The following is a 12,164-nucleotide window of genomic DNA, read 5'->3' as shown; positions in this document are numbered from 1 at the left end:
ATCTTTGGGATCAGTGACTTAGGGTCCCCAAATATTTGGAATTGGTGTCCTGAGGGTTCCCAAATCCTGGATCCTCCCAAAATTCTTGGGATTGGAGTCCTGAGAGTCCCCAAATCCTTGGGATCAGTGTCCTGGATCCTCCCAAAATTCTTGGGATTGGTGTCCTGAGAGTCCCCAAATATTTGGGATCAGTGTCCTGGATCCTCCCAAAATTCTTGGGATTGGTGTCTTGAGAGTCCCCAAATCCTTGGGATCAGTGTCCTGGATCCTCCCAAAATCCTTGGGATTGGTGTCCTGAGAGTCCCCAAATATTTGGGATTGGTGTCCTGGGGGTCCCCAAATCCTGGATCCTCAAATCCTTGGGGTTGATGTCCCCATTCCTGGATCCCCCAAAATTCTTGGGATCAGTGTCCCAGGGGTCCCCAAATCCTTGGAATTTGAGTCCTGAGAGTTCCCAAATCTTTGGGATTGGTGTCCTGGGGGTCTCCAAATCTTTGGGATTGATGTCCCGGGGGACCCCAAATCTTTGGGATCAGTGACTTAGCGTCCCCAAATATTTGGAATTGGTGTCCTGAGGGTTCCCAAATCCTGGATCCTCCCAAAATTCTTGGGATTGATGTCCTGAGAGTCTCCAAATCATTGGGATTGGTGTCCTGGGGGTCCCCAAATCCTGGATACCCCAAAATTCTTGGGATTTGAGTTCTGGGAATCCCCAAATATTTGGGATTGGTGTTTTGAGATCCCCAAATCCTTGGAATTTGTGTCCTGGGAGTCCCCAAATCCTTGAGATCTGTGTTCCTGTTTGTGGATCTCCCCAAATTCCTGGGGATTGGATTCCTGGGGGTCCCAAAATCTTTGGAATTTGTGTCCTGGGGGTCCCCAAATCCCTGGGATCAAAATCCCCAAATCCTGAATCCCCCAAAATCCTTGGGATTGGAGCCCTGAGAGTCTCAGAATCCTTGGGATTTGTGTCCTGGGGTTCCCCATTCCTGAACCCCCAAATCCTCATGGTTTATTTTCCAACTTTTCCCACAGATTTAATGGATTTTTAGTGCCCTCACTCTCTTTTTGTTCCTCCCAAATCCTGATTTTTCCCCTAAATTCTTGGATTTTCCTATAAATTCGTTGTCGGAGTCTGTTGTGTCCCTGTGGATGAGTTTTGTGCCTGGAATTTCTGGGAATTTGGGGTTGGAATTTCTGGGAATTTAGGGCTGGAATTTCTGGGGGGGTTAAGGGTTAAAATTTCTTGGAGTTCATGGGGAAAAAATATTGAGATTTTAGGGGTAAAAATTCCAGGGATTTTATGGTTAAAATTTGTGGGGTTTGCGTTGAAATTTTTTGGGATTCGGAGCCAAAATCCTCGGGAATTTGTGTCTGAGGTTCCTGAAAATTCACATTTGGAATTGCTGGGAATTTGTGGGTTTAATTCATTTGAGCTCCTGGCTGAAATTCCTGGAATTTGTGGCCAAAATCCTCTGGAATTTTTCCTGAAATTCCCAGGAGTTTATGGGTGAAATTCTCAGGATTTTTTTTCTCCTGAAATTCCCTTGAGTTCACAACCAGAATTTCTGGAATTTTGTGGCCAAAATCCTCAGGAATTTCTGCCTGAAATTCCCAAGATTTCACACCCAAATTCTCAGGAATTTCTGCCTGAAATTCCCAAGATTTCACGGCCAAAATCCTCAGGATTTTTTCCCTGAGATTCCCAAGATTTCACACCCCAAATCCTCAGGAATTTCTGCTTAAAATTCCCAAGATTTCATGTCTAAAATCCTCAGGAATTTCTGCCTGAAATTCCCGAGATTTCACACCCCAAATTCTCAGGATTTTTCCCTGAAATTCCTGGATTTCACACCCAAATTCCTCGGGAATTTCTGCCTGAAATTCCCGGAATTCCAGAACCAAAATCCTCAGGAATTTTCCCCTGAAATTCCCAAGATTTCACATCCGAAACCCTCAGGATTTTTTTCCCTGAAATTCCCGGGATTTCACACCCAAAATCCTCAGGGATTTTCTGCCTGAAATTCCCAGGAATTCACGTCCAAAATCCTCAGGAATTTTTCCCTGAAATTCCCAAGATTTCATGTCCAAAACCCTCAGGAATTTCTGTTTGAAATTCCCGGAATTCCGGAACCAAAAATTTCAGGAATTTTTCCCTGAGATCCCCAGGGATCTCCTGGAATTTTGTGCCTGAAATTCCCTTGGGGTAAAAGCACCAAAAAAATTGGGAATTTTTGGGTCAGAATCGCCAATTTTGGCGCCATTTCCACCACGATTTCAACCCGAAATTTTGATTTTTTTTCAGGAATATTTTGTAGGAATTTTGGGAATTTTTTCCATTAACCTTTTGAGGGAACCGCCAGAAAATGGGGAATTTTTTGGGTCAGGATCACCAAATTCAGAGCCGTTTTAGCCACAATTTCAGCAAAAATTGGGGTTTTTTTCAGGAATTTTTAGTGATTTTTTTTCAGGATTTTTTTCAGAAAATTCTGGGAACTTTTCCATTAAACCTTTGAGGAAAAGCACCAAAAAACTTGGAATTTTTTGGGGTCAGAATCACCAATTTCGGAGCCGTTTCAACAACAATTTTAGCCACAATTTCAACCCAAAATTTGGGTTTTTTTCAGGAATATTTTCAGGATTTTTTTCTGAAAAATCTGAAATTTTGGGAAGTTTTCCATTAAGCCTTTGAGAAAAACACCAAAAAACTGGGAATTTTTTGGGTCGGAACCACCAGATTTGACGCCATTTGAACCACAATTTTAACCATGATTTCAACCCAAAATTTGATTTTCTTCTAGACTTTTTTTCTGAAAAATTTAAAATTTCTGGACTTTTTCCATTTACCCTTTGGGAAAAGCACCAAAAAATTGGGAATTTTTGGGTCAGAATTTCCCATTTTGTTGCCGTTTTTTCCATGATTTTAACCCAAAATTTTGATTTTTTTCAGTAATATTTTGTAGGAATTTTGGGAAGTTTTCCATTAACCCTTTGAGGAAAAGCACCAAAAAATTGGGAATTTTTGGGATCAGAATCACCAATTTCTGAGCCATTTTATCTGTGATTTTGGCTGCGATTTCAGCCCAAAATTTGATTTTTTTCAGGAATATTTTGTAGAAATTTTAGAAAATTTGGTTATTTTTCCATTAACCCTTTGTGGGAACCGCCAAAAATTTGGGGATTTTTGGGGTCGTAAGTGCCAATTTTGGAGCCACTTTAGCCACAATTTCAACCAAAATTTCAACCCAAAATTTTAATTTTCTTCCTGATTTTTTTTTTTCTGAAAAAAATCTAAAATTTTGGGAACTTTTACCATTAACCCTTTGAGGAAAAACACCAAAAAACTGGGAATTTTTAGGTCAGAATTGTCGATTTTGGAGCCGTTTTAGCAACAATTTCAACCACAATTTCTGCCAAAATTTGTGATTTTTTCAGGATTTTTTTCAGGAATATTTTGTAGAAATTTTGGGAACTTTGGGAACTTTTCCATTAAACCCTTTGAGGAAAAGCACCAAAAAACTTGGAATTTTTTGGGGTCAGAATCACCAATTTCGGAGCCGTTTCAACAACAATTTTAGCCACAATTTCAACCCAAAATTTGGGTTTTTTTCAGCAATATTTTCAGGATTTTTTTCTGAAAAATCTGAAATTTTGGGAAGTTTTCCATTAACCCTTTGAGAAAAACACCAAAAAACTGGGAATTTTTGGGATCGGAATCGCCAATTTCGGAGCCATTTTAGCCACAATTTCAACCCAAAATTCTGATTTTTTTTTCAGGAATATTTTGTAGAAATTTTGGGAAATTTGGTAACTTTTCCATTAACCCTTTGAGGAAAAACACCAGAAAATTTGGAATTTTTAGGTCAGAATTGTTGATTTCGGCGCCGTTTCAACAACAATTTTAACCGCGATTTTGACTAAAATTTCAATTTTCACCCCGATTTTTTTTTTTTCTGAAAATTCTAAAATTTCTGGACCTTTTCCATTAACCCTTTGAGGGAACCACTGAAAAATTGGGAAATCTTGGGGTCAGAATCGTCGATTTTGGGACCATTTCAAATGCGATTTCAATCTCAATTTCAATGCAAAATTTTTATTTTTTTCCAGATATTTTTCTGAAAAGAAACATAAAATTTTTGGAATTTTTTCATTAACCCTTATAGGGAACTACTAAAAAATGGGGAATTTTTGGGGTCGGAACTGCCAATTTCGGAGCCACTTTAGCCACAATTTTAGCTGCAATTTCAACCCAAAATTTCGATTTTCTTCACAATTTTTTTCTGTGAATTTTGGGAAATTTGGCAACTTTTACTGTTAATCCTTTAGGGGGAAGCACCAAAAAACTGGGAACTTTTGGGTCATTATTGTCTATTTTGGATCCGTTTTAACCACAATTTCAGCTGCGATTTCAACCCAAAATTTTGATTTTCTTCCTGATTTCTTTACTGAGAATTTTGGGAACTTTGGGAACTTTTCCATTAACCCTTTGAGGAAAAACACCAAAAAACTGTGAATTTTTGGGGTCGGAATCTCCAATTTCAGAGCTGTTTCAACACCAATTTTAACCGCGATTTCGACCAAAATTTCAATTTTCACCCCAAATTTTTTCGCGAAAATTCCAGATTTTTTTCCCTTCAACATCTCAATTTTTTTTTTTTTTTCCTTTTCCAGGATTTTAGGGGAAGGCAACACCACCCTGATGTCTCTCACCACGGACTCCACGCCCGGCAAACGGATCCGCAAACCCTCCCTGCTGTACGAGGGCTTCGAGAGCCCCACCATGGCGTCGGTGCCTTCGCTGGCGCAGAACCCGCAGGCCAATCCTCCTCCCCCGGAGGTTTCCAACCCCAAAAAGCCGGGCAGAGTCACCAACCAGCTGCAGTACCTGCACAAGGTGGTGATGAAAGCGCTCTGGAAGCATCAGTTCGCCTGGCCCTTCCGGCAGCCCGTCGACGCCGTCAAGCTGGGATTGCCTGTGAGTGTTGGTTTTATTTTATTCTTTATTATTTGGGATTTTTTTGGGATTTTTTTGGGATTTTTTTAGGATTTTTTGGGGATTTTTTGGGGATTTTTTTAGTATTTTTTTAGGATTTTTTGGGTATTTTTTGAGGAATTTTTTGGGATTTTTTGGGATTTTTTCGGCATTTTTTGGGATTTTTTTGTAATTTTTTAGGATTTTTTTGGTAATTTTTTAGGATTTTTTTGTGGTTTTTTTAGGGTTTTTTAAGGTTTTTTTAGGTTTTTTTTGAGGATTTTTTGAGGATTTTTTGGGATTTTTTTAGGGTTTTTTTAGGGTTTTTTAGGGATTTTTTGAGGATTTTTTTGGGAATTTTTAGGGTTTTTTTAGGGTTTTTTTGAGGATTTTTTGGGATTTTTTTAGGGTTTTTTTGAGGATTTTTTGGGGATTTTTTGGGATTTTTTTAGGGTTTTTTTTGAGGATTTTTGGAGATTTTTTAGGGGATATTTTTTAGATTTTTGCGGAATTTTTTGGTGGATTTTGGGGGAATTTTTCAGATTTTTTTTTGAGATTTTTGGAGGTTTTTTCAGAGTTTTTTTTGGGATTTTTTTGGGCTCCTCGAGAGCCCCACCATGGCGTCGGTGCCTTCGCTGGCGCAGAACCCGCAGGCCAATCCTCCTCCCCCGGAGGTTTCCAACCCCAAAAAGCCGGGCAGAGTCACCAACCAGCTGCAGTACCTGCACAAGGTGGTGATGAAAGCGCTCTGGAAGCATCAGTTCGCCTGGCCCTTCCGGCAGCCCGTCGACGCCGTCAAGCTCGGATTGCCTGTGAGTGTTGGTTTTATTTTATTATTTATTATTTGGGATTTTTTTGGGATTTTTTTGGGATTTTTTTAGGATTTTTTGGGGATTTTTTGGGGATTTTTTTAGTATTTTTTTAGGATTTTTTGGGTATTTTTTGAGGAATTTTTTGGGATTTTTTGGGATTTTTTCGGCATTTTTTGGGGATTTTTTAGGGTTTTTTTAGGGTTTTTTTAGGTTTTTTTTGAGGATTTTTTGGGATTTTTTTAGGGTTTTTTTAGGTTTTTTTTTTTTGAGGATTTTTTGAGGATTTTTTGGGATTTTTTGGGGATCTTTTTGAGGATTTTTGAGATTTTTTTAGTGGTTTTTTTTAGATTTTTGCGGAATTTTTTGGTGGATTTTAGGGAAATTTTTCAGATTTTTTTTTTGAGATTTTTAGGGTTTTTTTCAGAGGGTTTTTTGGGATTTTTTGGGCTCCTCGAGAGCCCCACCATGGCGTCGGTGCCTTCGCTGGCGCAGAACCCGCAGGCCAATCCTCCTCCCCCGGAGGTTTCCAACCCCAAAAAGCCGGGCAGAGTCACCAACCAGCTGCAGTACCTGCACAAGGTGGTGATGAAAGCGCTCTGGAAGCATCAGTTCGCCTGGCCCTTCCGGCAGCCCGTCGACGCCGTCAAGCTCGGATTGCCTGTGAGTCTAATTTATTTATTTTTTTTATTTAGGGGAATTTTTTAGGGATTTTTTTGGGGAATTTTTGGGATTTTTTTGGTATTTTTTGGCATTTTTTGGGGATTTTTTTTTCGATTTTTTTGGGAATTTTTAGGGGTTTTTTAGAGCTTTTTTAGGTTTTTTAAGGGAGATTTTTTGAGGATTTTTTGGGTATTTTTCGGCATTTTTTTGGGATATTTTTAGGGTTTTTTTAGGGATTTTTTGAGGATTTTTTTGAGGATTTTTTGGGATTTTTTTGGAATTTTTAGGGTTTTTTTGGGGTTTTTTAGGGGTTTTTTAGGGGTTTTTTTGAGGATTTTTTGGGATTTTTTTGGGTATTTTTCGGCATTTTTTTGGGATTTTTTGGGTTTTTTTTAGGGTTTTTTTGAGGTTTTTTGCGGGATTTTTTGGGTATTTTTTGGCTTTTTTTGGGTTTTTTTAGTGGGTTTTTTTTGGGGAATTTTTGAGGATTTTTTGAGGATTTTTTGGGGTTTTTTGGTACTTTTTTAGGATTTTTTGGTATTTTTTTGGGATTTTTTGAGGATTTTTTGGCATTTTTTAGGGTATTTTTAGTGTTTTTTTGAGGATTTTTTTTGGATTTTTTGGGAATTTTTAGGATTTTTTTGGGTATTTTTCGGCATTTTTTTGGGATTTTTTAGGGTTTTTTTAGAGTTTTTTTGAGGATTTTTTTGAGGATTTTTTTGAGGATTTTTTTGGGATTTTTTGAGATGTTTTTGGCGATTATTTTGGATTTTTACGTGATTTTTTGGAGGGATTTTTTTGGGGGGTTTCCCCTCTGCACCCCCATTTTCACTTTTCCTTATTTCCCTTGCCCCAAAATCCTGATTTTTTCCCCCCTAAATTTTGGATTTTTCCAGGATTACCAAATTTTCTGAGCCCCAAATCCTGATTTTCCCCCAAAATTTGATATTTTTCTCCCCAAAATTTGAAATTTCCCCCCAAAATTTGAAATTTCCCCCCAAAATTTGATATTTTTCCCCGAAGTTTGAGAGTTTCTCCCAAAATTTGCGTTTTTTTCCAGAATTACATTTTTCTTGCCCCAAAATCCTAATTTTTCTCGCCAAAATTTGATATTTTTCCCCACAAAATCCAATATATTTTCCCCCAAAATTCAATATATTTCCCCCCCAAAATTAAGAAATTTTTTTCCCAAAAAATTTGACGTTTTCCCCCCAAAAATTGATATTTTCCCCTAAAACCTTTTGGGAATTTTCATCAAAATTTGATTTTTTTTCCCTATAAAACCCTGATTTTTCCCCCAAAATTTGACATTTTTCCCCCAAATTTTGACATTTTTTCCCCAAAAAATTGGATTTTTCCCCCAAAATTTGACATTCTTCCCCCCAAAAATTTGAGATTTTTCTGCTCAAAATTTGAGATTTTTCCCAAAAATTGGATTTTTTTCCCCCAAAATTTGACATTTTTCCCCCAAAATTTGACATTTTACCCCAACTTTTTTGGTTTTTTTCCCAAATTAATTTTTTCTTGCCCCAAAATCCTGATTTTTCCCCCCAAAATTTGATATTTTTCCCCAAATTTTCAGATTTTCCCCCAATATTTAAAAATTTCCCCCAAATTTTGATTTTTTTCCTCCAATATTTGTGATTTTTCCTCCAAAATTTGATATTTTTCCCCAGTATTTGATTTTTTTCCCTCCAAATTTTTGATTTTCCCCCAATATTTAAAAATTTCCCCAAAATTTTGATATTTTTGCCCCAAATTGGAAATGTTCTCCCAAAAAATTAATATTTTTTCCCCCAAAATTTGGATTTTTCCCCTAAAATTTGAGATTTCTCCCCCAAAATTTAATATTTTTCCCCAAAGTTTGAGAGTTTCTCCCAAAATTTGGGATTTTTTTTCCCTGCAAAATCCTGATTTTTTTTGCCCAAAACTTGACATTTTTCCCCCAAAATTTGACATTTTTCCCCCCAAAAAATTTGAGAATTTCTCCCAAAATTTGAAATTTTTCCCCTAAAAAATTTGGGAATTTCCTCCAAATATTGAGATTTTTCCCCCAAATACTGAGATTTTTCCCCCAAAATTTGACATTTTTTTCCTAAAAAAATTTGGGAATTTCCCCCAAAATTTCACATTCTTCCCCCCAAAAAATTTGAGATTTTTCTGCTCAAAATTTGACATTTTTCCCCCAAAATTTGAGATTTTTTCCCCCCAAAATTCAATTTTTTCCCCCAAACTTTATATTTTTACCCCAAATTTTTTGATTTTTTTTCCCAAATTAATTTTTTCTTGCCCCAAAATCCTGATTTTTCTCCCCAAATTTATATTTTTTCCAGGATTACCACAAGATCATCAAGCAGCCGATGGACATGGGAACCATCAAGCGGCGCCTGGAGAACAATTATTACTGGGGGGCGGCCGAGTGCATGCAGGACTTCAACACCATGTTCACCAACTGTTACATCTACAACAAGGTGAAAATGGGGAAAAAATGGGAAAATGGAGAAAAAATGGGGAAAAATAAAAAAAAATGGGGAAAAACGGGTGAAAAATGGGGAAAAAATGGGGAAAAAATGGCAAAAAAACAGGTAAAAACACACCAGAAATAGGGAAAAATATGAACAATATCATGTTCAGCGAGTGTTGCATCTACAACAAGGTAAAAAACAGAAAAATAGGGAAAAATGGAGAAAATTAAAAAAAAAATGGGGAAAAAGGGGCAAAAAATGGGGAAAAAATGGGGAAAAAATGGTAAAAAATGGGGAAAAAATGGTAAAAAAAGACCCAAGAAACAGGGAAAAGTATAAACACCATGTTCACCAACTGCTACATCTACAACAAGGTAAAATAGACAAAAATAGGAAAAATTGGGAAAAATGGAGAAAATTTAAAAAAAAATGGGGAAAAACAGGTGAAAAATGGGGAAAAAATGGGAAAAAAAAGGCTAAAAATATGACAGAAAAAGGGAAAAGTATAAACAATGTCATGTTCACCAACTGCTACATCTACAACAAGGTAAAATACACAAAAATTGGGAAAAATGGAGAAAATGAAAAAAAAATGGGGAAAAAGGGGCAAAAAATGGGGAAAAAAATGGGGAAAAACGGGCAAAAAATGGGTTAAAAATGGCTAAAAACACACCAGAAAAAGGGAAAAAATATGAACAGTACTGAGTTCACCAGCTGCTACATCTACAAGGTAAAAATGGGGAAAAATGGGAAAAATGGAGAAAAAATTTTAAAAAAGCGCCAAAAATATCTGAAAAAAAATTCAAAAAAGTCTGAAAAAAATTCCAAAAAATGCCAAAAAAAATCTGAAAAAAAAATCCAAAAAAATCCAAAAAAATCTTAAAAAATTACGAAAAAAATCTGAAAAAAAAAGCCAAAAAAAAAAAATCTGAGAAAAATCTGAAAAGAATCTGAAAAAAATGCCAAAAAAATCAGAAAAAAATGCCAAAAAATTCTAAAAAAATAAAAAAAACTGAGAAAATGCCGAAAAAAATCCAAAAAAAACCCCTGAAAAAATTACGAAAAAAATCTGAAAAAATGCTAAAAAAATCTAAAAAACTCTGAAAAACAAAAAAAGAAATTTGAAAAAAAAAAAAAAACTGAGAAAAATACCAAAAAACCCTGAAAAAAATCTGAAAAAAATCCCCCCCAAAAAAATCCAAAAAAAAGTTAAAAAAATGCAAAAAAAATCTGAAAAAAAAGCCAAAAAAATCTGAAAAAAACCCAAAAAAATCTGAAAAAATTACGAAAAAAATCTGAAAAAAGCCCAAAAAAAGTCGGAAAAAAATCCAAAAAAAATTGAAAAAAATTAAAAAAAATTGGAAAAAAATTTCCAAAAATTCCGAAAAAATTCCCAAAAATTTCCTGCTGCTTTTCCATCCCTCAATCCCATTTTTCTTCCCTTCCCCAGCCCACAGACGACATCGTGCTGATGGCTCAGACCCTGGAGAAGCTTTTCCTGCAGAAAGTGGCTCAGATGCCGCCGGAGGAGCAGGAGCTGCTGCTGCCCCTGGCCAAGAACAGCCACAAGAAAGGGGCTGCCCGCGCTGCAGGTGCCAAATCTGGGGGGAAATCCGGGATTTGGGGGTTAAACAGACAAAATTGGGGATAAAACAGATAAAATTTGGGATAAAATAGCTAAAATTTGGGATAAAACATGTAAAATTTGGGGTAAAAGTCATAATTTTGGGGTAAAAATCCCAATTTTAGGGTAAAAAGCCCCAAATTAGGGGATAAAATATCCTGAATTTGGGATAAAACTCCCAATTTTTGATAAAACTCCTAGTTTTGGGGTAAAAAACCCTAAATTAAGGGATAAAGTAGGTGGAATTTGGGATAAAAGTCCCAATTTTGGGGTAAAACTCCTAATTTCAGGGTCAAACACCCAAATTAGGGATTAAAATACTGGAATTTGGGATAAAACGTCTTGAATTTGGGATAAAAGTCCCAATTTGGGATAGAACTCCCAATTTTAGGGTAAAAAACCCCGAATTAGTGGATAAAATACCTGAAATTTGGATTAAAAACACCGAATTTGGGATAAAACTCAGATTTTTTATGTCTTTTAGGGTTTCCCAAATCCGTTTTCCAGAGTTTTTGTGTCTCCCAATCTCCTTTTCCCAGTTTTTTTTAAATTTTGTGTCTCCAAATCTCTTTTTCTAGGATTTTTTATGTCCTTTGGTGTGTTTTCAATACCTTTTTCCAGTCGTTTTTTTTTTTTTTTGGTATTTCTCTATCCCCTTTTCCAGATTTTTTGTGTCTCCAAATCCTTTTTTTTCCAGATTTTTGGTGTCTCTTCAGGAATCCCAACCCCATTTTTAATACTCATATTCAAATCCTTTTTCCAAAGAATTTCACATCCCCACCACTTGGATTTTTGGGATCCCTGAACCAATTTAAATGGATTTTCCCATGTTTTTCCCTGTTTTTTCCAGCTCAGGAGGAGGAGGAGGAGCCCAACAAGTCCCGGGTGTTTCCTCAGTGTCCCTTGGGATGTTCCCAAATCCCTTTTCCCACTTTTTTTGTGTCCCCAAATCCCTTTTTCCAGGATTTTTATGTCCTTTAGTGTGTCCCAAATCCCTTTTTTCAATTCTTGTGTCTCCCAGTCCTTTTTTCCAGGTTTTTCTGTTCCCTTCTCCCAAATTTTTTGTGTCTCCCAATCTTTTTTTTTCCAGATTTTTTTCTCCAAGATTTTTTGTGTCTCTCAATCCATTTTTCCCACTTTTTTTTTTTAATGTCTCTATCCCATTTTCCAGATGTTTTTGTGCCTTCGAATTTTTTTTTTCCAGTTTTTTTGTGTCTCTCAATCCCTTTTTCCAAGATCTTTCTGTCCTTTAGGGTTTCCCAATCCCTTTTTCCAGGTTTTTTTTGGTATTTCTCTATCCCCTTTTCCATTTTTTTTTGTGTCTCTCAGTTCCCTTTTCCAGGATTTTTCTCTCCAAATCCCTTTTTCCAAGATCTTTGTGTCCTTTAGGGTTTCCCAAATCCCTTTATCCCTTTTCCAGGATTTTTTTTCTATCCCTCTATCCCCTTTTCCAGTTTTTTTTTGTGCCTTCAAATTGTTCTTTTCCAGTTTTTTTGTGTCTCCCAATCCTTTTTTCCAGGTTTTTATGTTCCCTTCTCCCAAACTTTTTGTGTTTCCCATGTTTTTTACGTCCTTTAGGATGTCCCAAATCCTTTTCTCCAGTTTTTTTGTGTTTCCAAATTCCTTTTCCC

The 12,164-nt window shown here is 36.3% G+C and overlaps 1 protein-coding gene across 3 annotated transcripts in view; it reads left to right on the top strand.

Annotated features, from left to right (window-relative positions):
* BRD2 (bromodomain containing 2) overlaps nt 1-12,164 on the top strand; it is a 36,023-nt gene that overhangs the window by 6,644 nt on the left and 17,215 nt on the right. The window contains exons 2-5 of one of the 3 annotated variants that reach the window (XM_083881631.1): nt 4,672-4,816; nt 6,286-6,444; nt 8,778-8,915; nt 10,360-10,501. In XM_083881631.1, coding sequence (XP_083737757.1) covers nt 4,672-4,816; nt 6,286-6,444; nt 8,778-8,915; nt 10,360-10,501 — 584 coding nt within the window. Of the gene's footprint in view, nt 1-4,671; nt 4,976-5,053; nt 6,445-8,777; nt 8,916-10,359; nt 10,502-12,164 lie in introns of those variants that run through there. The other 2 variants (XM_083881629.1, XM_083881630.1) reach the window with 2 other exon arrangements.

Source organism: Zosterops lateralis, assembly GCF_965231275.1.
Source record: "Zosterops lateralis genome assembly, chromosome: 35".
In the NCBI taxonomy this organism is placed as follows: domain Eukaryota; kingdom Metazoa; phylum Chordata; class Aves; order Passeriformes; family Zosteropidae; genus Zosterops; species Zosterops lateralis.
The sequence above is the reverse complement of the archived record's forward strand: the minus strand, read 5'-3'. Positions and strand labels throughout refer to the sequence as shown.